This window comes from Hypanus sabinus, unplaced genomic scaffold (genome assembly GCF_030144855.1).
Source record: "Hypanus sabinus isolate sHypSab1 unplaced genomic scaffold, sHypSab1.hap1 scaffold_424, whole genome shotgun sequence".
Lineage (NCBI taxonomy): Eukaryota > Metazoa > Chordata > Chondrichthyes > Myliobatiformes > Dasyatidae > Hypanus > Hypanus sabinus.
Genome location: NW_026781303.1, coordinates 8,357 through 30,807, shown reverse-complemented (window position 1 = coordinate 30,807; position 22,451 = coordinate 8,357). Strand labels below are relative to the sequence as shown.

General features: G+C 42.7%; 1 protein-coding gene across 1 annotated transcript; it reads left to right on the top strand.

Annotated features, from left to right (window-relative positions):
- Positions 1-13,885: 13,885 nt before the first annotated feature.
- LOC132388850 (N-acetyllactosaminide beta-1,3-N-acetylglucosaminyltransferase 3-like) lies at positions 13,886-15,043 on the top strand. The gene has a single exon (XM_059961270.1). The coding sequence runs from the start codon at positions 13,886-13,888 to the stop codon at positions 15,041-15,043; it is 1,158 nt and encodes a 385-aa protein (XP_059817253.1).
- Positions 15,044-22,451: the final 7,408 nt, after the last annotated feature.

The window sequence follows — 22,451 nt, the reverse complement described above, 5'->3', positions numbered from 1 at the left end:
TACTGAGAGGGGGTTGCCAGAGGAGATGCAGAAAATACTCCAGGGGCCAACCAAGTATTGAATCAAGACAGAAATGAAGGACTCCACAAGGAGACCAAGGGAAGATGAGGACCCCGGGGACATTTGTGTGGGAGTCAGTAAAGACATACCCAGAGACAGATGGGGAGTCAGGCGAGGAGGAGATCCAGGGCAGGTGGGAAGAAGGAGGAAGAATGATGCCGTTGTTAGTTAAAGGATCAGGACAAGTGCAGTATATCCCTTTGGGATCCCAAGACCTAGAAGGGCTGAAAAACACTCCGCCCAGTCTACATGAAGGAGCAGGAAAATGGATTAGAGCCTTTGAAGAAGAAACAGCGGGACGATTATTGGCTGTGGGAGATTTGAAGGCACTATTGATAAGGTTGATAGGAACCTCCAGATTTAACGAACTAATGGAAATGGCTGGCATAGTGAACTCGAACGACCCGAGAACTGATGGAGACGGTTTGACAGAGTGAGGCAGAGGGTACGGCAGCCCCCTAGGAAGCTTTATCCACCCTAAGTGGACCCCAAATCCTTAAAGGCGGATCCACTGGGAGACACTAATAACCCAGCAGCCTACATAGAAAACCATTTGAAAACTTGGAGACTGGAGACTGAGCAAGAGGTGGAAAATAGCTTATTTATGACCTCACTGTCCCGACATAGCACTTTGGATGCAATGCCTCCACAAGTAAAATACAAACTGGAGGAAGTGGTTGGGCTGACGTCAATGACCCCACAAGAATTTAGAGACCACGTAGTCCATGAGTTTGAGAAATACCGGAAAAACAAACGAAGGTTGGCTGAGCAGCAGGAAGAGGGGCAAAGAAAGTTCATACAAATGCAGCTCGAAGAACTCAAAAAGAAGGATAAAGAGAAAAGCAAAAAGATGCTGCCAGAAACCACCGGTCCGAGTACAGCCATCGAACTGGATGAAGCACCGCTATATGGAGGAACCGATCATACTGTAAGACAAGGGCTGGAAAACCCCATGCCAATAATTGTCTTTGGAGGAGCATTCCCACAAATGCCCTATCTGGAACAGACTAAATTCAAACAGCCCAGACAGGACTGGAAGTCCCAAGGAGGGGGAGAGACGAGCTATGAGCAGAGGGGACCAGTGAGGAGACAGGGGGAAAGAGAGGTAGAGAGATTGCGCTGGGGTTGTAATCCGCCAGGTCACATGAGAAGAGATTGTCCGTTTACACATGGCCTGTCACACACCAGCAGGAACCGATAAGAAGGGAACTAACGTTTAGCCAAGGACCAGCCCCCACAGGCCCAAGCGGACCTGTGAACCCCTATGCGAGGTATTAGGGGTGCCCCGAGAACTCGAGAGGGAAGGGACATTACCCAATGATAACAAGGGAGGCAGACGAGGAAACCATTGTTCAGGTTATGTTAGAGGGGCAACTGACACCAATGATGATAGACACTGGAGCCACGTACACTTATGTACAGCCACAGTATGCCCTTCACTTTCCCATGTCAGGAAAGTTTATTAAGATGGTAGGGTTCTCGGGGAAAACACAGTTGACACAGTGCACGGCTCCAGTGCAGTTGAGAATGGGAAATAAAGGAATTGTTTTGCCGGTGCTAGTATTTAAAGGAACTCCGATTAATTCGTTAGGCAGAGATGCCTTATTGAAACTGGAATTAAAATTAGAATGCTCCAGAAATGGGCTGAATGTGGAAAGAGCAGGGGCTCAATTGATAGTGCGAGAAGGCAAGAAGGCTAATGTCTTTTGGATAGGAGACATCGCAGATCAGATTCAGGGAACCTGGGAAAAATGGAAAAAAGGGCTTGCAGGCTATACTACCCAGGGCTGTAACGTCCAAATCTGAGCTACACTGTACAGTGATTTTTGACGAGACTCAGAACAGGGAGTTAGAGGAGAGATGGCACCTGGAGGCATGTGCCCAACAGCACCTGGAAGGGGGTGCTGTGATCATTGGAAAGCAAGGGGCACCTTTACAAGTTAAGTGGAAGACCTTTTTAGAAAAATGGTACAGGATACCGGAGGCTGCGCCCCACGTAACGTTGTTGGTAAACAAGGGATATCAGTCTAAAGACTTAATACCCTTAGTTAAGAGTATGAATCCGTAACAGTGTGGAGGAAAATCACGCCAGAGGTGTGGATATCAGAAGTCAACAATTGCATTAAAATAATGGTAAGTGTAGATATGGTAGGGACAGTGAGAGAGGTCGAAATAACTCCCCAACCACACCTGCCCTTGCTGGGAAAGGAAAGAGGCCAGCAGAAAGATAGAAGGTTAGATGAGTTGCGGTCTATTCTGTGGTCACACCATGACACGGACGTAGGGAAAATAAAAACAGCTAGTCCGGTGGAAATAAGGCTGAAAAGGGGAGCAATTCCACCCAGGAGACCACAATACCCTCTAAGACCAGAAGCAGAAGAGGGAATAGCATCGACAGTACAGGGGTTGCTTGAAATAGGGGCGCTTAAAAGAACAAACAGTCCATGCAATACCCCGTTGCTGCCGGTCTTAAAAGCAGATAAATCTAAGTGGAGATTGGTGCATGATTTGCGGGCGGTAAATGATGTGGTAGAGGACTGGCCAGCGGTAGTCCCCAACCCACACACACTTTAGACTAATGTTCCACCAGAAGCAAGTTACTGTTCAGTGATTGACTTATGTTCGGCTTTCTTCTGCATTCCTCGAGCCGACCAGTGTCAGTATCTGTTTGCATTTACTTACAGAGGTGCTCAGTATACCTATACCAGAATGCCGCAAGGATTTAAACATTCACCACACGTTTTTAATCAGGTGTTGAAGGCAGACCTAGAGGGCATGCCATTGGAAAGTACATTGTTACGGTATGTGGTTGACCTGTTGATTTGCTCGCACAGTAAGGAACAGTGTGAGAAGGACACTATACCTCTGTTAGAGAAGCTGTCGCACGGAGGATATAAAGTATCCAGAAAGAAACTGCGATTTTGCACGCAGCAAGTGGAATACTTAGGCAGGGTAATATCCAAGGGAGTGAAGGGGACCAGATCAGGTTGAGGCAATAACTAAGGCCCAAATACCCCAGACTTTAGGGCAGATGATGAAGTTTTTGGGAATGGCAGGTAACAGCTCAGATTGGATAGGAGAATATGCTGAGACTGTGGCACCTTTGAGAAAGATAATGAAAGAAGCAGGGCATACAAATGTGAAGAACGGCTTACAGTGGAATGGAGAGGCGTAGATAGCTTTCAATGCTATTAAGCAGGAATTGCAGTCAGCACCAGCTTTAGGTTTGCCTGACTACGAGAAGGTTTTTCATTTGTATGTATCCAACCGACAGGAGGGTTATGTCACAACGGTTCTAACACAGGACAGAGGCACAGGAAAAGCAAAGCAGCCGATAGCATACTACAGTACGAGACGAGATGAGGTGGCTCAGGGGTATCCACCCTCTTATCAGGGATTGGCGGTGCTGTACTATGCATATGGAAAGACATAATCAGTAACCCTGGGCTATCCTGTGACTCTGTACACACAGCACAAAGCAGCAGAATTGCTGGAAAGAGGGAAATTTGTGCTGACGCCAGCCAGGGTAGCAGCGTATCAGATGCTATTGACATTTCCGGACATATCAATACAGAGATGCACTACCAGTAATATAGCTGATTGTGTCCCTTTGGGCTACGAAGGAGAACCCCATGATTGTGTAGGGAAGACGATGGCATTTGCCAAATTGAAAGCAGATTTACGGTCAGAACCACTAGAGGATGCAGATAAAACGGTTCTGTTCGTAGATGGCTCTTGTTAAAGGGATTATGAAGGAAATCATGCAGGGTTCTCAGTAGTGCAGCAGGATCAGTCGAGCTATAAGATTATTAGGATGGAGTCCTGTCCCCAACCGTGTTCCGCCCAACTAGCGGAAATCAAAGCCCTGACAGCTGCATGTGAAATGATGGAAGGTGAGAGAGTAGACATCTATACTGATTCGGCATGTGCTCATGGAGTATGCCATTTGTTCGGGGCAGTGTGGAAGCAGAGAGGTTTTTAAGAAAAGTAATGGGGATCCCATACAACATCGTCAGCAAATTCTAGACTTAATAAAAGCCATAATGAATCCTAAAGCATTGGCTAGAGTAAAATGCCAGGCACATAAAAAGGGAAATGATGTAATAACAAAGGGAAATCAAGCTGTGGACGAGGCAGCCAGAAAGGCGTCTGGATTTACATCAGCTGTCATTGCCACCCAGGTAAGCCTAACTCCAGAACGTGAGGTAGAGGACCTAATTGAAATACAAGGTAAGGCAACTTTGGTAGAACAGACAATGTAGAGACGGAAGGGGAGCCAAGCAGAACCCGGAAGGCTTGTGGAGCATGGAAGGCGGTTTGTTGGTAGCGCCCACCACTCTACTGACGATTCTGATTTCAGAAGCGCATGGGATTGACCATTGTGCACGGAGGGATAAAGAAAATAAGGGATGGTTTTTGGTCACCTTATTTACAGGCTTCAGTGGACTTTGTCTTGTCACAGTGCGAGGTATGCGCACAGAATAATGTTCGGAAAGGAATTACAACCCCAATAGGTCACATTCCTGTACCTGAAGGACCATTTAAACATCTAGTGATACATTACGTAGACATGATAAAGACAGTGAGAGGGAAAAGATACATGCTGGTAGTAATTGATCGATTTAGCAGATGGGTGGAGGCGGTACCTTCAAGAGATCAAGGGGCAAAGACAGTGGTAAAATTTCTGACAAATGAAGTGATCCCAAGGTTTGGAACACCTACAGAAGTTAGCTCAGACAATGGTTCAGCTTTTATCCAGAAAGTGGTCAAATTGGTACTACAAGCGCTGAGGATAAAGCAAAGATTTGGATGTGTATACTGTTATGTACTCGTGACACATGACAGTGGAGCCCTTGTACGTGACTGGGGTTGAAGCTGTACTGAACTTGAGGTAATGGTCTTGTGATGGTAGAATGACGTCATTTTCCCGCCAGTGGAAATCATGTGACATTTTTTTTTTACAGGTTATAAAAGGTAGACCCCACCCTGTGAGGAGGGGCAGTTCGTGGCTGGATTTGCCAGGTTGACTTCATGCCACTGCGTGTTTTAAGTGATGACGCAGTTTAGCTGAAAGATGAAGTTTTATTTAATGCCAAAAGTTTAAGAGGTCATTGCCAGCAGGTTCTTTATGATTCTGCTAGTTCGAGGAAATTAGTGGAGAGTGAAGATCGACGTTCGGGTGTTAAAGATCGAGGAGAATTGCTTTCTACGGTGAAACGGGGGCGACCTTTTTGTTTGATCCTTATACGGAAGGATTTCCTTGACTACCTTCGTGTTAATCCCTGGGTAACCAGAAAGGATTGAAGGTAGTGGAGAAGGAAAGGTCAGTGCCTTTAAGCCGTTTCGTTTCGCAAATTCTTCGTGGGAATTTCGACGTGGGGGATCGAAGCAAGCGACGTGAAAGAGAATTTAAATCGTCTTATAAAGTCTCTCCTTTTAAATGGACTGTGAGCATATCGAACTTTTGGCAATAAAATTTTAAAGAACAGTTTTTGCAATATCACTTGCAATATCACTTTAAAGAACTGTTTTTGCAATATCACTTTAAGAACTGTTTTTGCAACATCACTTTAAGAACTGTTTGGGCTGCCGCACCGCAGTTTGTTTCCGGTGACGTTAGTGTTTGTTTACTTTTGGGGGGTTTGTTTTCTGTGTCTAATAAACGTGTTGTTTGTTATAAAAAACCCTTGCCGAACTCATATATTTATTGTTGCCTGAATACGTAACACTAAATATGGGGGCTGCGTCTGGATTGAATCATTTGAGTTTTAATGCTTTCTGACTTTTAAATCGGTGTTTTGGAAACGGGGATTACTCGGTTATTTTGTTTGACTTGTGGTATTCGGCAGCAATGAATATGGATGTGTTTCTGGCTTCGCCAGCTGCGGAGGTGTTGGCGAAGGCGAAAGAAACTGAGGTGTTTGAGATAGCTTGTAGATTGCAACTTAAGGGTATTTTGCAGACTATATCTAAGGCTGTGATACAGAGAAAAATCGCGTCACACTAAGTGGTTTCGGGTGGTTTTGATGATTCGATTTTAGAGTCGTTTCCAATATGTAATCTGGAGATGCAGTTCCAAATCGAACAAATAAAATTGAAACAAAGTAAAGCTGATTTGGAGAGGTGTAAATTGGAGGTGGAACAAAAGCAGAGAGAATTTGCATATGCAATGGAGGAATTAAAGTTTGGGAATCAGTCTTCTGGTTCTAAAAAACCGTTTGTTGCTAGTCAAGAAATTAAATTGGTCCCTCCATTTAGTGAAACAGAAGTGGAAAAGTATTTTCACCATTTTGAAACTATTGCTCTGATGTCAGAGTGGCCGAAAGATAAATGGTCAGTGTTGTAACAGAGTGTAATTAAAGGCAAAGCACAACAAGTTCACACAGCTTTAACAGCTGCGCAAGCACTTGATTATGATATTGTAAAGAGGTATATCTTAAACGCATATGAGTTAGTCCCAGAAGCATATAGGGAGAGATTCAGAAGTTTGAAAAAGTCTGTGGAAAAAACTTACGTGGAATTTGCCTATGATAAAGCTATGTGTTTTGAGAGATGGGTTTCTTCTAAAAATGTAAATAGGGACTATGATACATTGAGAGAGCTGATTTTAATGGAGGAATTTAAAATAAGCATTCATGTTAAAGTAAGGACCTACTTAAGTGAGAAGGATACTGGTAAATTGCAGGACTATGCTAGATTAGCTGATGAGTATGTTTTGATCCATAAGAATAAATTTCCTCAGGGCAGAATTTTTAAGAGGAAAAATAACATGGAGTCTCCAGGTAAATCTGAAATTAAATCAGAGGTTAATAAGAAAGTTGATGAGAAAGGAAAGCCTGTGAAGGAAAGACAGTTTGGTCTTATTTGTATCTATTGTAAGAAGCCTGGCCATGTAATAGCTAACTGTTTCAAATTGAAACAGAACGAGAAGGAAGCAGTTCCAGATGCTTGTGTGCAACATACTGAAGCACCTGTAAAGTTACAGTGTTTGATAAACACAAATGAGGCTTTGTTAGAGTCTGTCCAAGTTAAAAAGGGATATGATCATTTTATAACTGAAGGGTTTGTATCCTTGAAAGAAGGATCTACTCTGGTGCCAATAAAAATCCTTAGGGATACTGGTGCTTCTGAATCACTGATGTTAGACAGTGTGTTGAAGTTTAATGAAGAGTCTGATACTGGCGAGGTAAATTACATAAGAGGTGTTGGAAGTGATTTTATGCCTGTACATTTACATAAAGTAAATTTAAAGTCAGGTTTAGTTACTGGATTTGTTAAAGTAGGATTACAGCATAGCTTACCTGTGAAGGGTATTTCTTTATTGTTAGGTAATGACTTGGCTGATGGTCAAGTTTTTCCTGAAGTGCATTTGACAATGGAGTCAGAGGAACCAGAGTTGAATTCTAACACAGATTCTTCCTGTGTTGTGACTAGAGCTATGGCGAAAAATGATTGATGCGCAGAATGAGGTTGTTACTCAGGACTGTTTAACTCAGGATTCGAGTTTTGAGGATGTGTCAGAGACTTTCTTATCTTCGTTGTTTGAACAAGATTCTGGGAGTAAGTCTGACTAAAAGATTTATCTTTGTCTCGGAAGGAGAAGATAGCAGGGCAGAATAGAGACTCTGAGATTATAAAATTAAGAGAGCAGGTTTTACTAGATAGTGAAATTAAGAAGGTGCCAGTCGGATATTACTTGGAAAAAGGAGTGTTGATGAGGAAGTGGAGATCACCTACAATACCTGCAAGTGAGGACTGGAGTGTTGTTTACCGGGTAGTTGTTCCGAAAGTTTATCGAAATGAGATTTTGACATTAGCTCATAGTGTGCCTTTAGCTGGACATCAAGGGGTAAGGAAAACTGTGGACAAGATTTTAAAACATTTTTACTGGCCTGGTCTAAGAAAAGATGTGGCGATGTTTTGTAAAACGTGCCATACTTGTCAAATTGTGGGTAAACCAAATTAGGTTACACCAGTAGCTCCATTACAACCTATCCCTGCATTTGGTGAACCATTTTCTAAATTTATTGTAGATTGTGTTGGTCCATTACCAAAGACAAAAACTGGTTATCAGTATTTGTTGACTATCATGTGTACTTCGTCTAGGTTTCCAGACGCAGTACCACCGGGGAATATAAAAGCTAGAACTGTGACAAAGGGCCTTATAATTTTTTTTTTTACTTATTTTGGATTACCTAAGGGGATACAAACTGATCAAGGCAGTAATTTTATGTCTGGATTGTTTCAACAGATAGTTTATAAATTGGGAGCTAAGCAAATTACTTCGTCTGCATACCATCCAGAATCGCAGGGTGCCTTGGAGAGGTTTCATTCTACCCTCAAGAATATGATTAGGACATTTTGTGTGGAAAATGAAAGTGACTGGAATGAGGGTATAAACTTACTTTTATTTGCAGTAAGGGAATCGGTACAGGAATCTTTCGGTTTTAGTCCATTTGAACTTATGTTTGGGCATAGAGTTAGAGGACCTTTAGCTTTATTGAAAGTACAGTAATTTACCAAGGAAGTACACACTAATTTGTTGGACAATGTGTTGAAATTTAACGACAGGTTACATAAAGCTTGTAGCTTAGCTAAGGAAAATTTAAAGTTGGCTCAGGAGAAAATGAAGACTTGGTATAATAACGAAGCTAGGATGAGGATGTTTAAGCCTGGAGATAAGGTGTTTTTTTTCCCAGTGCAGACAAATCCTTTACAAGCTAGATTTCATGGTCCTTATGAAATTCTGTCTAAAATCAATGATGTGGATTACGTGGTAAAAACTCCAGATCGTAGAAGGTCAACACAACTTTGCCATATAAATATGTTGAAACCATATTTTGAGAAACAATCTCATACTGTTACTGTTGTGGTTAGTGAGAGTGAGTTTGATTTAACTAGCAACATGATAGATGATTCATCTGACTTTCATTCTAAATCCAACATTGTTTCTGTCAGGTTACCAAATTCAACCATTCTGGAATATATTGATGAAAAGTTAGCACATTTACAGTTAGAGCAGAAACAACTGATGAAGGAGTTAATTTTTAAACATAAGGAGTTGTTTCCAGATGTTCCGAGAATGACTAGTATAGCTTCACATGATGTAGATGTTGGAGATGCCAAACCTATTAAACAACATCCATATAGGATGAACATGGAAAAATGTGAACTTGCTGAGAAAGAAATTGAATATATGTTAGAGAATAATATCATTAGACATTCTAACTCGAATTGGAGTTCGCCATGTGTTATGGTGCCAAAACCAGATGGTAGTATTAGGTTTTGTACGGATTATAGGAAGGTGAATGCTGTAACGAAAACAGATGCATATCCAATTCCTGGAGTAGACGATTGTGTAGATAAATTTGGAAAAGCAAAGTTCCTTACACAGATTGATTTATTGAAAGGGTATTGGTGTGTTCCATTAACAGACAGAGGTAGAGAGATTCCTGCATTTTTAAATGCATCTGGATTATATGAGTATAATGTTCTTCCATTTGGGATGAAGAATGCCCCAGGTTCTTTCCAGGGGATGATTAACTCTGTGATACAGGGATTGAAAGATACTGATGCTTATATTGATGATTTAGTGACAGGAAATAATAACTGAGAAGCACCCATTATTGCGATGGAGAAATTGTTTGAAAGGCTTTCAAAATCTAACTTAACTATTAATTTAGCTAAGAGTGAATTTGGACATGCCACTGTGACTTACCTTGGTTATGTTGTGGGTCAACGTAAGGTAGCTACTGTTCAGGCAAAAATTCAGGCAATTTTAGAGATTCCCACTCCAAAATGGGAAAAAAAAACTCTCAGAAGATTCTTGGGAATGGTAGGATATTATCGAAAATTTTGTAAGAATTTTGCTAATGTGGCCCTTCCATTACCTAACCTTCTGCAGAAGAATGTGAAGTTTGTTTGGACAGTGCCTTGTCAAGAAGAATTTGAATACTTGAAAATAATGATATGTCAACAACCTGTGCTTAAGGCACCTGACTTTGAAAAATCGTTTTCATTGGCTGCGGATGCTAGTGATGAGGCTGCAGGAGCAGTATTATTGCAAAAGGAATGAGGGTGATGAGGTTGATCATCCAGTAGCTTATTTTTCTAAGAAATTTAATAAGCATTAAAGAAACTATTCGACAATAGAGAAAGAATTGTAATCTCTTGTTTTAGCTTTGGAATATTTTGAGGTATATGTTGGTATAACTCAATAACCACTTATTGTAAACACTGATCATAACCTATTAGTTTTTCTGAGTAATATGAAAAACAAAAACAGAAGATTATTAAATCTGAGTTTGATGTTACAATAGTACAATATTGAGATAACTCATATTAAAGGTAAAGATAATGTGGTTCCTGATTGTCTATCTCGATGTTGAATGTACAATGCAATTTTATTTATGGAGTGTTTTTTTTCAATTGTAACACTCCTACTGTATTGTGAGTTATAAGCTGTTATATGATGGTATTTTATATTATATATGTTATAACATTTATGCAATTGTTTTCTTGTAAGCAATTGTTTAAAATTTTTGTTCTTGTCAGAACAAAAATGTTTTTTTTGGGAGGCAGGTGTTACGTACTCGTGACATATGACAGTGGTACCCTTGTCACGTGACTGGGGTTGAAGCTATACTGGACTTGAGGTAATGGTCTCGTGCTGGTGGAGTGACGTCATTTTCCCGCCAGTAGAGATCACGTGACAGTTTTTTTTACAGGTTATAAAAGGAAGACCCCACCCTGTGAGGAGGGGCAGTTCGTGACTGGATTTGCGAAGTTGACTTCATGCCACTGCGTGATTTAATGTGATGACGCAGTTTAGTTGAAAGATGAAGTTTTATCTAATGCCTGAAATTTAAAAGCTCATTGCCAGCAGTTTATTTACAATACTATTAGTTTGAGAATCAGTAGAGTGTGAAGTTCGGAGTTCGGGAGTTAAAGATCAAGCAGAATCGATTTACGACGGTGAAACGGGTTCGACCTTATCTAGGAGGAATTCGTTGACTGTTCTCGTGTTAATCTCTGCGGGATAGCAGAAGATTGAGGACAGTGTGATAAAGGAAAGGTCAGTGCCTTTAAGCCGTTTCGTTTCGTAAATACTTCGTGGGAAAAGTTCGACGTCGGGGATCGAAGCAAAACGACGTGAAAGAGTATTTAAATCGTCTTATACAGTCTCTCCTTTTAAATGAAATGTGAGCATTTCGAACTTTTGGCAATACTACTTTAAAAGAACTGTTTTTGCAACATCGCTTTAAGAACTGTTTGAACTGCATCGTTTTGAGAACAGTTTGAGCTGCCGCACAGCAGGTGTTTCCGGTTACGTTAGTGTCTGTTTACTTTTGGGGGGGTTGTTTTCAGTGTTTAATAAAAGTGTTATTTGTTATATAAACCCTTGCCGAACTCATATATTTATTGTTGCCTGAATACGTAACAATAGACATCCAAATGGAGTAGGGCTGATACAATGAAAGGCAAGGCATTGACAAATACATAGTTCACTACAAAGCAAGATGGTGAAAAAAGCGTTCAGCATGCTAGCCTTCATCAGTTATGGTGTAGAGTTTAGGGGCGGGGCATTATTTGCAGTTACATAAGTTGTTGTTGAGACCACTTTTGGAATATTCTCTTCAATTTTGGTTACCCTGTTATAGGAAAGACGCTACCAAGTTGGAGAGGGTGCAGAAGAGATTTAGGAGGATGTACGTTTGGTCTAGAGGGCGCGAGTTACAGAGAGGTTGCCCATGCTGGACCTTTATACCTTGGAGTATGGGAGGTGACCTCAGAAGTTTAAAATCATAAGGGGTATTGATAAGATGGATTGTCATTATTGGAAAGTTGGAGAGTCCAACATGAGAGATCACAGATAGAAGAGAAGAGGAGGAAAATTGAAAAGAGACCTTGGTGATAACTTCTGTACACAGAGGACAGTGAGTACCCGGAAGTAGCTACCAGAACAAGGGGTGGAAGTGGGTTCAACAGCAACAACTCGGGTCTTGGACTCAGGAAATGAGAGAGAAGCCTCAAGGTTTTTGGAATGTGGCCTGGCCCCGCAGCAAGACAAAGCCACGGAAACCGCCATTGTCTCTTGGAGACACCTTTGTGGAATGGGGACTGGGTTACGAGCAAACCCTCAGGGCAACGTGGTCTGGGTGACGGGGAGAGATTGCATAATCCCAACCTGATTGAGACCCCGTGAGTCCAGATAAAAGAGGGGCTGTAAAGACGGCCCCTCAGACGCACCAGAAGACACGCTAGAAATCCTGTGACAGCGTTTAATAGCGACAGCCGGTGGGGGGTCCGTGTGTGTCCTTCCCTTGCCTGGGATTGGCGGCCTTACCACGGAAGAACGGCTTTAGCTAAAGGAGAGGCCACAAGTGAACGGCCACACCAACGAGAATCCGACGGATCAAAATCATAAAGGTTGGAAAACCCGCAGAGTAACTGTTCCATTCTATTCCTATTTCTCTCTCTCTCCAACAAAGTGCACCACAGCGACAACCAAATGACGGCAGCTTGTCGAAATGCAGTAAACCGTATATTTCCATTGGACAATTCGTTATCCCCTAGACAACGATAGAGCTCACTGATTATTATTATACCCGCGCTTTTAGATTTAGTATTGATGACGGATATTATCTGAATGTTTGTATTAACCTTATTTTTGTGCCCGTTTATCAATAAAAAACTTTTTAAAGTAATGCCATCAGACTTCAACGGACCTCTCTATCTTTGCTGGTAAGTGATCCAGTTACGGGATACGTAACAGAATACAATTCTCTGGTTAAGATCGAAGCAAAAAACCAAGTTCCTTGAGTATACTTCTCTTTGTTTCTCCTATTGTAGGTATACTTAAACCAGGTTGAAATACCACGAAAATCAGATGCTTTCAGTAGCTGTTCTAACACGTTACCTTCCCTGCACTGCCATATATTCAGTTACTAATCAATGATCAATAATACATTAATACATCATCTTCTATAGTATCAGTAACCCGTGAACTCAACCTGAATGGTACCGAGCTGGGACCTTCCTCTTAGAGCAAAGATGGCGGGGGGGGGGGGGGGGGGGGGTTGGGGACTGTTGATTTGATAGAAGTGAAAACGCTGATAAGAGGCATAGATAGAATGGAGAGCCAACAGCATTTCCCCAGGGCAGAAATGACTAATATCAGGGGGCATGATGTTAAGGTGATTAGAGAAAAGTATAGGGGTTTGTCAGAAGTAGTATTTTTTTAACAAAAAGAAAATGGTGGCTGTATGGAATGCACAGCCTGGGAAGTGATAAGGGTAGATGTATCAGTGAGATTTAAGAGGCTTTTAGATAGACACATGGATGAAAGAATAATGGACATCTATTTGAGAGAGTAGGGATCAATTGATCTTGGAGCAGATTAAAAGGTCGGTGCAACATCATGGGCAAAAATCCCTGCATTGTGCTATGTTGCTCTATGTCTTGCCCAGCTCAGTTTAAGCCCCGAGAGGAGGGATGAGAGCTGTGAAGCGAGGTGGAATAAAGCCTTTGGAATCATATACCTTTAAGGCCCAGAAATAAACTATGCGACTTTCAGTTTAATGACAGAGATGATATCCTATAGGTAGATTTGTTTTTCTGCTGGGATGGAATGCTTCAGGTTAATTAAACTTTCAGCAGCGTGTAGGGCTCTGCCTATTCCTTACCTCACCAACATTTTGGGGTCAATATTACAAAGCATTAGTGAACTTCATTACAGCTTAAACTTCCCATTCTTCTCAAGCATCATGTAAATGTAAAGTTTTCTTTCAATTAATCCATTTTTTTTCTGTACTTCAGGTGAAAGATGAGAAGACATCGGCGATTCCATGAGGAAGTAGTGCTGGGTGTTCTGATTACTCTGGGATTGTTCTTCATGTTCTGGGATAATGACCAATGTCGAGAGACTGATGTTGTTGCAGAAACTGTTCATCGCAATGACATGCCCAAGGTTGTTACCGGTGATGCAACTGAATCAGTGCTCAAGCCAAAGTGCCACGCGAACACGACATTGCTGCACCTGTCCTCATTTCATCAAGAGAAAGAGCACATAAAAAACTTCTTGATGTATAAACACTGTCGAGAATTTGACATGATTCAAAATGTTCCAGACAAATGTGGTGGTCAAGAAGGATCTCAGAATGTCATCCTGCTCCTGGTGATCAAATCTCACCCTTTCAACCAGGATCGGTGGGAAATGATAAGGAAGACTTGGGGCAAGGAACGCGAATTCAATGGGGTCCTAATTAAGAGAGTCTTTATCTCGGGTGTCTCTCCTGACCAAAATGAAAGTAGGAAATTGAATCAGCTGTTAGCCATGGAAAACAGAGAACACAGAGATATACTACAATGGGATTTCTTGGATACCTTTTTCAACCTCACCCTCAAACAATACAAGTTGCTGCAGTGGGTCAGTGAATTTTGCCCCAGTGCTAAATTCATCTTTAGTGCAGATGATGATGTCTTTGCCAACACCGATAACATGGTTGACTACTTGCTAGGCATGAAGGTTCACCAACACCTGTTTGTGGGCCGTCTCATTTATGGGTTTGGGCCCAAACGCCAGAAGTCGAGTCAGTATTATGTACCAGAAATAGTGACCACCAGCAAGTTGTACCCACCATACATTAGTGGAGCGGGCATACTCATGTCTGTGTATGCAGCTCACATCATTTTCTACATAGCCCAAGACCTTGAACTGTACCCCACTGGTGATGTATTTTTTGGGATGTGTCTGGCCAAGGCTGGACTAGCCCCACACTCCCATAGCGGATTTAGGACAGCTGGAGTTAGTGTTCCTTTAACCCAAGATGAATCTTTCAATCCTTGCTATTACCGTGAGTTGCTGCTAGTGCACCGTATTCGGACTTTTGAAATGCTATTGTTGTGGGATGCAGTGCATGATGCTAATCTGAAGTGTGTTCATGCTCCCCAGACGTCTGCATCCTCGGAAAGGACCACATGAGTCATGGGAGAATGTAGCAACTTTTGGAATGGAATGCAGTTTGTAAACATGTGTTTGTTAATCAGTTGTTTATGCAATGTAAGAAGGTTAATTCCTAAATTATATTGGAGGATTCATTAATTCATAGGGTTGGCGCCTTTCCACATTCTACAAATGTTTGAAAAGCTATTAGGTGTCATCACTCAGCCTAATTCTGACTGCACACATAATGACATTGCAATATAGACAGGAGCATCACAATTTAAGTGAATTGTAAAGTTATTCCAAGTGAACAGTCCTTGTTGCATTGCGTGCAGATAGGTACAGCATGTTAACTTGGTGCATTTGTATAATAACCCACCAATAAAATTGTTAGTAACAGTTATATCTGTGTTTTTTTTTCTTGCCGTTTCTTAAATGACACTTGCAAAATGTGAAAGAGACAAATGAATTTCTTGGACTGGAACTGTGAGAACAACAAAGAATCTAGATCTAAAATTGTCTCAGGGTTGGAGGAATAGAGGAACTTAAGGTCATCACTTCTGTACTCAAATGTCAGCCTGCATTGTGTCTGTGTAACTGCATATCAAATAAAAGCACACACGCAGGAGATGGCTTTAACTGGAGTATTCACATTGCAGAGAGTGAAAGAGATCAATGAACATGTGGGGCCAACAGATCAATATGATGGGGATGACCTACCAGGAATGAGTTGTAGTGGTCCTGCCTCTGGCACAGAGGTTGAACCTTCAACTAGAAAGGGGACGAGGGAAGAGAAGAGAGGGATAGTTTTAGGGGACTCTATAGTTAGGGGGGCAGATAGGAGATTTTGTGGGGCAGATCGGGAGTCTCGGATGGTATGTTGCCTCCCTGGTGCCAGGGTCCGGGACATCTCAGATCGGGTGCAGGCTACTCTTGAGATTTAGGGCATGACCCCAGATGTAGTGGTCCATGTAGGGACCAATGATGTAGGTAAGGTGAGTGAGGGGGTCCTGCTTAGAGAGTTCAGGGAGTTAGGAGTGAAGTTGAAAGGCAGGACCTCCAGGGTGACAATCTCGGGATTGCTACCTGTGCCACGTGCGAGTGAGGCGAGGAATAGAATGATTATGCACATTAATACCATGCTGAGAGCATTGTGCAGGAAGGAAGGATACAGGTTTTTGGATAATTGGTCTTTGTTCCAGGGACATTGGGATCTGTTTCGAAGGGACGGTCTACATCTGAACCGGAGGGGTACTAACATTCTTGTAGGAGTATTTGCCAGTGCTGCTCGGGGGGGGGGGGGGGGGGGGCGGGGGGGGGGGTTAAACTAGATGGGCAGGGGGCAGGGATCCAGATCCAGAGGGTTGGTCAGAAGGTGCATGGGGTTAAATGTGTACAAGGTTTGGGTGATCTTGAGAAGGTCATCAAAATTCAGGGTGCAATTTGCCCGATTGAAGTTCAAGGAGCTGGGTTAGGTACAGTAGACAGTGTTTTAAGCAAAGAGAGGAGGAATGGGCTAAGAATTCTATACTTGAATGCACGTCGTGTCAGAAATAAGACAGATGAGCTTGAAGCTCAGATAAAAATGGGGAACTAGGATATTGTTGGGATAACGGAGTCATGGCTGTAAGGGGATCATTCCTGGGAATTGAGTGTACCAGGGCATACGTGCTATCGTAGAGACAGAGATATGGGAAGAGGGGGTGGGGTGGCCCTGTTGGTGAGGAATGAGATTCAGTCCTTAGCAAGAGGTGACTTGGGAACAGGGGAAGTAGAGTCTGTGTGGATTGAGCTGAGGAACAGTAAGGGGAAAAAGACCCTAATGGGTGTTGTGTACAGGCCCCCAAACAGTAGCGTGGATGTTGGGTACAAGTTGATTAGGGCGTTAACATTGGCATGTGCTAAAGGTAATGCAGTCGTTATGGGAGATTTCAACATGCAGGTGAACTAGGAGAATCGGGTAGGTGCTGAACCCCAGGATAGGGAGTTTGTGGAATGTCTAAGGGATGTATTTTTGGAACAGCTTGTGCTTGAGCCAACCAGGAACGAGGCTATTTTGGACTTGGTGATGTGTAATGTACAGGAATTGATAAGTGATCTTGAAGTAAAGGAGCCATTAGGAAATAGTGATCATAACATGATACGTTTTTATCTACAATTTGAGAGGGGTAAGGGCAGATCAGAGGTGTCAGTGTTGCAATTAAATAAAGGAGACTACGGAGCCATGAGGGAAGAGCTGGCCAAAGTTAAATGGGCGGATGCCCTGGCAGGAAAGACAGTGGATCAGCAGTGGCAGATATTCTTGGGGTTAATACAAAAGATGCAAAAGCAGTTCATTCCAATGAGAAGGAAGGATTCAAAGAGGGGGAAGGGGCCACAGTGGTTGACAAAGAAAGTCAGAGATTGTATAGCATTAAAGAAAAACAAGTATGACAGGGCTAAGATGAATGGGAATACAGATGATTGGGAAAGTTTTAAGGAACAGCAGATCTTAACTAAAAAAGCAATACAGAGAGAAAAAATCAGGTATGAGCTCAGTCTAGCCAGGAATATAAAGGGGGATAGCAAAAGCTTTTTTAGCTATGTGAAGAGAAAGAAGATTGTTAAGAACAATGTTGGCCACTTGAAGAATGAATTGGGAGAAATTGTTATGGGAAACAGGGAAATGGCGACAGAAATTAACGTGTACTTTAGATCTGTCTTCACCAGGGAGGACACAACCAATCTCCCAGATGTATGGATGGGCCAGGGTCATAGGATATCAGAGGAATTGAGACAGATTGACATTAGGAAAGAAACTGTGATGAGTAGACTGGTAGGACTGAAGGCTAATAAATCCCCGGGTCCAGATGGTCTGCATCCGAGGGTTCTAAAAAAGGTGGCTCAGGAAATTGCGGATGTATTGGTAATCATTTTCCAATGTTCCTTAGGTTCAGGATCAGTTCTTGAAGATTGGAGAGTGGCTAATGTTATCCCACTTTTCAAGAAGGGAGGGAAGGAGAAAACGGAGAACTATCGCCCTGTTAGCCTAACGTCAGTCGTGGGGAAGTTTCTTGAGTCCATTATTAAGGACGAAACAGTGGCACATCTTGATGGCAGAAATAGGATTAGGCCGAGCCAGCATGGATTTACCAAGGGCAAATCATGCTGGACTAATCTGTTGGAGTTTTTTGAGGGTGTAGCAAGGATGTTAGATGAGGGTAAGCCAGTGGATATTGTGTACCTAGATTTTCAGAAGGCATTCGATCAGGTGCCATATAGGAGATTGGTGAGTAAAATCAGAGCTCATGGCATTGGGGGCAGGGTTTCAACATGGATAGAAAACTGGTTGACAGATGGAAAGCAAAGGGTAGAAGTGAATGGGTGTTTCTCGGACTGGTTGGAGGTGACTAGTGGGGTACCACAAGGCTCTGAATTGGGACCACAGCTCTTTACGATTTATGTCAATGATTTAGATGAGGGCATTGAAAACTATATCAGCAAGTTTGCTGACGACACTAAACTGGGTGGCAGCGTGACATGCGAAGAGGGCTTTAGGAGAATACAGGGAGACTTGGATAGGCTGGGTGAGTGGGCAGATACTTGGCAGATGTCACTCAATGTGAATAAATGTGAAGTTATCCACGTAGGAAGCAGGAACAAGAGGGCAGAGTATTGTCTGAACGCTGTAGAGTTAGGTAAGGGAGAAATGCAAATAGAACTAGGAGTCCTAGTTCACCAGTCAATGAAGGTGAATGAGCAAGTGCAACAGGCAATGAAGAGGGCAAATGGAATGTTGGCCTTTGTTACAAGGGGAATTGAGTACTAGAGCAAGGATGTCCTTTTGCATTTGTACAGGGCCCTGGTGAGACCACACCTGGAATATTGTGTACAATTTTTGTCTCCAGGTTTAAGGAAGGACATTCTGGCAATTGAGGAAGTGCAGCGTAGATTCACTAGGTTGATTCCTGGGATGGCAGGGCTGTCTTACGCAGAGAGATTGGAGAGATTGGGCTTGTACTCGCTGGAATTGAGGAGATTGAGAGGGGATCTGATTGAAACGTTTAAGATAATTAAAGGATTTGATAGGATTGAGGCAGGAATTATGTTCCAGATGTTGGGAGATTCCAGTACCAGAGGGCATGGATTGAGAATAAGAGGTCAATTATTTAAAACAGAGTTGAGGAAGAGCTTCTTCTCCCAGAGAGTTGTGGAGGTGTGGAATGCACTGCCTCGGAAGACGGTGGAGGCCAATTCTCTGGATACTTACAAGAAGGAGCTAGATAGATATCTGATGGATAGAGGAATCAAGGGATATGGGGACAAGGCAGTGACTGGGTATTGATAGTGAATGATCAGCCATGATCTCAAAATGGCGGTGCAGACACGAGGGGCCGAATGGTCTACTTCTGCACCTATTGTCTATTGTCTATAATTGTCCTCTCTACCAGGATAGACGGGACTTCTGTGTGGAGGATTGGTGAAGTCTATACTGAAGGGGACACAATAGACTCACAGGAATGTTTGCCGGAGCTATGCTGTGGGCAGCTTAGCCTGTGGCATGTCCGAGGTACAGGACGAACCAGAGCGACAAGTCAGCATCAAGTCGCATCGGGCAGAACGTAAATGAATGCCAAAAGGAAGTCGCAGTGGTGGCACGTCTGTGAGCCCGGTCACACCGAGGGACAGAAGTGAGTTTATTTCAGTGCAGGGTGTATAACAGTTAAAACAGACGTACATAGACACAGGATTATTACATGAAGCAGTGATGCGATAAAAACAGAGAACCGGTATGAAGTAGGACAGGGTCAGCGGCTGAACATTTTAGCATACAGATAATTCAGACAGTCTAGTGGGAGGATATACTTAGAACTAGGATCAGTACGTGCCACGGTGATACATGCATGGCATGTAGCTAAACATTCCATCACTTAAATTCTCAGACAGCCTAGGGTGTTGAGAAATGGATTGGGGAGCTGCCCGGTGACCAGGCAGAAAGTCAGAGGGGCATTGTCATCCCAGAGGTACAACCAATAAGCCTATGTGCGTGGAGTTCAAGAATAAGAAAGGTAAATTCGCTGTTATAAGATTATATTAGTGGCCACATCCAGAAAAGTCTGTAAGAAAGAGCAACCGATATGGCAGCAGTTTATTGGCTGTTGCATGAACAATAGAATAAACGTAGTGGGTGAATTATCACCACTACAGATTCGGAGATTCAGGATCTTAGCATGATGAGAAATATTGCATTTAGTTACATAAATAAGAGGAGCCATATGTAAGTTTTAGAAAGTTGAAATTGGACAGGATTTGGAGGAACATAGATGAATATAGAAACAAGTCACACTGTGAATCAGGAGAGTGAACAGTGAAAAGGAAATATCCTCAGTGAGAAGAATTAATGAGAGTCCCAACGCAATGAATGCATGCACTGGAAACATCAGCATACTGGGGACAGCACAGGGCCACTTGAACAAAGAACGGAGTTTATGACTGGAGCCCGAGTTAACAAGCGAGGTCCAAAATTAACTCGTTGCATTCGTTGGTGTTCAATAAGGAAAATGACATGGAGGAAAGCGAGATCGGGAAAGGGCCATGGTGATATTCTCAGACGTGCTTATACTAAGGAACAGGTAGTGTTGAACTTTAAGGTGTGGAAATCCTTGAGGGATTCATTCCATTGAGGACACAGGCCACATACCGGCAAATCTGCAGTTTAAATTGCCATCGTAATATGCACACAGAGGGAGCAGAGGGTACTGTTCCCCTGCTGTGCTGTTCATTGTTTATTGGTCAGAGATTTGAGGCACATTGTGCAAAGGATCAAGGAGCATGTTCCGTTATTGTTATTTCTACAATAACTGTTGTTCTCAGTCAGACAGCTCAAAGATGAACTGGACAGGCCGTTTCGAAGAAATAACCTGCCGAGCTGTGTGAAGAGAGTGGGAAACGGGGAATGATAGCAAACTTTTTCTCTAGTCTCCAGGAGACTGCTAATCTACCTGCGCCTACAAGACCAATTTGTGTAAAAAGAACAGACTGTGTAAAGACACTTACATTGTATTTCAAGCACTCAGAACTGCCAGAGCACAGCACTGACCATTGAAGTCACAGACAGGTACAAGACTCTAATACAAGAAATGTAATTCATCAAAACGATATACTGATAACCCAGATCTGAACAATCTGTGTTTTGCGCTGTAACTCTGACTAACAAACATCAGTAGACTGATATTGTAGTGGCACAAGCAATTACAACACGACGCATCTTACTGCCGACACAACAGCAGGCACGAGACTAAGGACAGACATATCTGTAATAGTCGGCACCACACTGTAAGGAAATAGACCTTTCCAGCAGCTGGCCCAATCTGCAAGGCACACATCTTTAAAACAACGGCACCGTATTGTAAGGATAACGATACTTACAACAACGGCCACCGTAATATGAAGACGGAAATCTTTACTACAACCATCACCATGCCGCAAGGGCACAGACCTTGATGACAGCGAGCACCAGCTCGCACAGATCTTTGCAACAGTTCGCAGAATGTTCCAAGAAGACACTTCTTTACAAAGCTGGACATGCAAAGACCAGCACAGACCCGGAATAAGGTGAATGCCGATTGGATGTTTCAAGTGCTTGGGGTGTCCAGAACTAGAGGGCGCAGCCTCAAAATGGAGTGGCGAACTCTTAAAAAGGACATGAGGAGGATTTGCTTTCAGCCAGAGGGTAGGGAAATTGTGGAAGATTCTGCCACAGACAGCTGTAGAGGCGAAGTCCCTGGGTATAGTTAAAGCGAAAGCTGACAGTTTCCTGAATAGGCAGGGCATCAAAGTTTATAGAAAAATGACAGGTGATTGGAAGGAGGCAGATTAGGATTCAGCCATGATCTGATGGCTGAGCGAAATCGTTGGGTGAATGGACAAGGCCTGCTCCTATCTCTTATGGTCTTATATGATCGATATGGACGGTCAGGGATTCTTATAATTGGTGTATAATAAGAGTCAATACAATTCTTATCAGACACCAATTATTAACTAGCTTTGTATTGGCTGATCACAGACCTTGGAAATTGCTACAATGAGCAGAAATTTAACAATAATGCAAACCTCAGTCTGTTCTGTTCTCTATGACAAGTCCACAGAGCTGACTTAACCGAGCTTCAAGAAATGGAGTCAGAGATTTCCAGCACCAGCCATTAACAACCTGACATTGCACCGTGAAGACACCGACCGACACACACATGCACACACAAACACAGACACAAGTGCACCAGACACTTCTAAACTGGAGGAACAGCGACCTGATAAAAAAGCACAGTTCTGGACTTTGTGGACACAGACCAGCATAGCTTCCGCACTGCACAACATGGAGGAAGATAGGTGGAAATTAAACACAGTAACGAATGGATAGAAATTGCTACAACTCAGCATGATGAAGAAAGGGAATGGGTATCTCTGCTAT

Bases quoted from the DNA above. Each gene is read 5' to 3' on its own strand.
- LOC132388850 (XM_059961270.1), top strand. From the start codon at position 13,886: ATGAGAAGACATCGGCGATTCCATGAGGAAGTAGTGCTGGGTGTTCTG.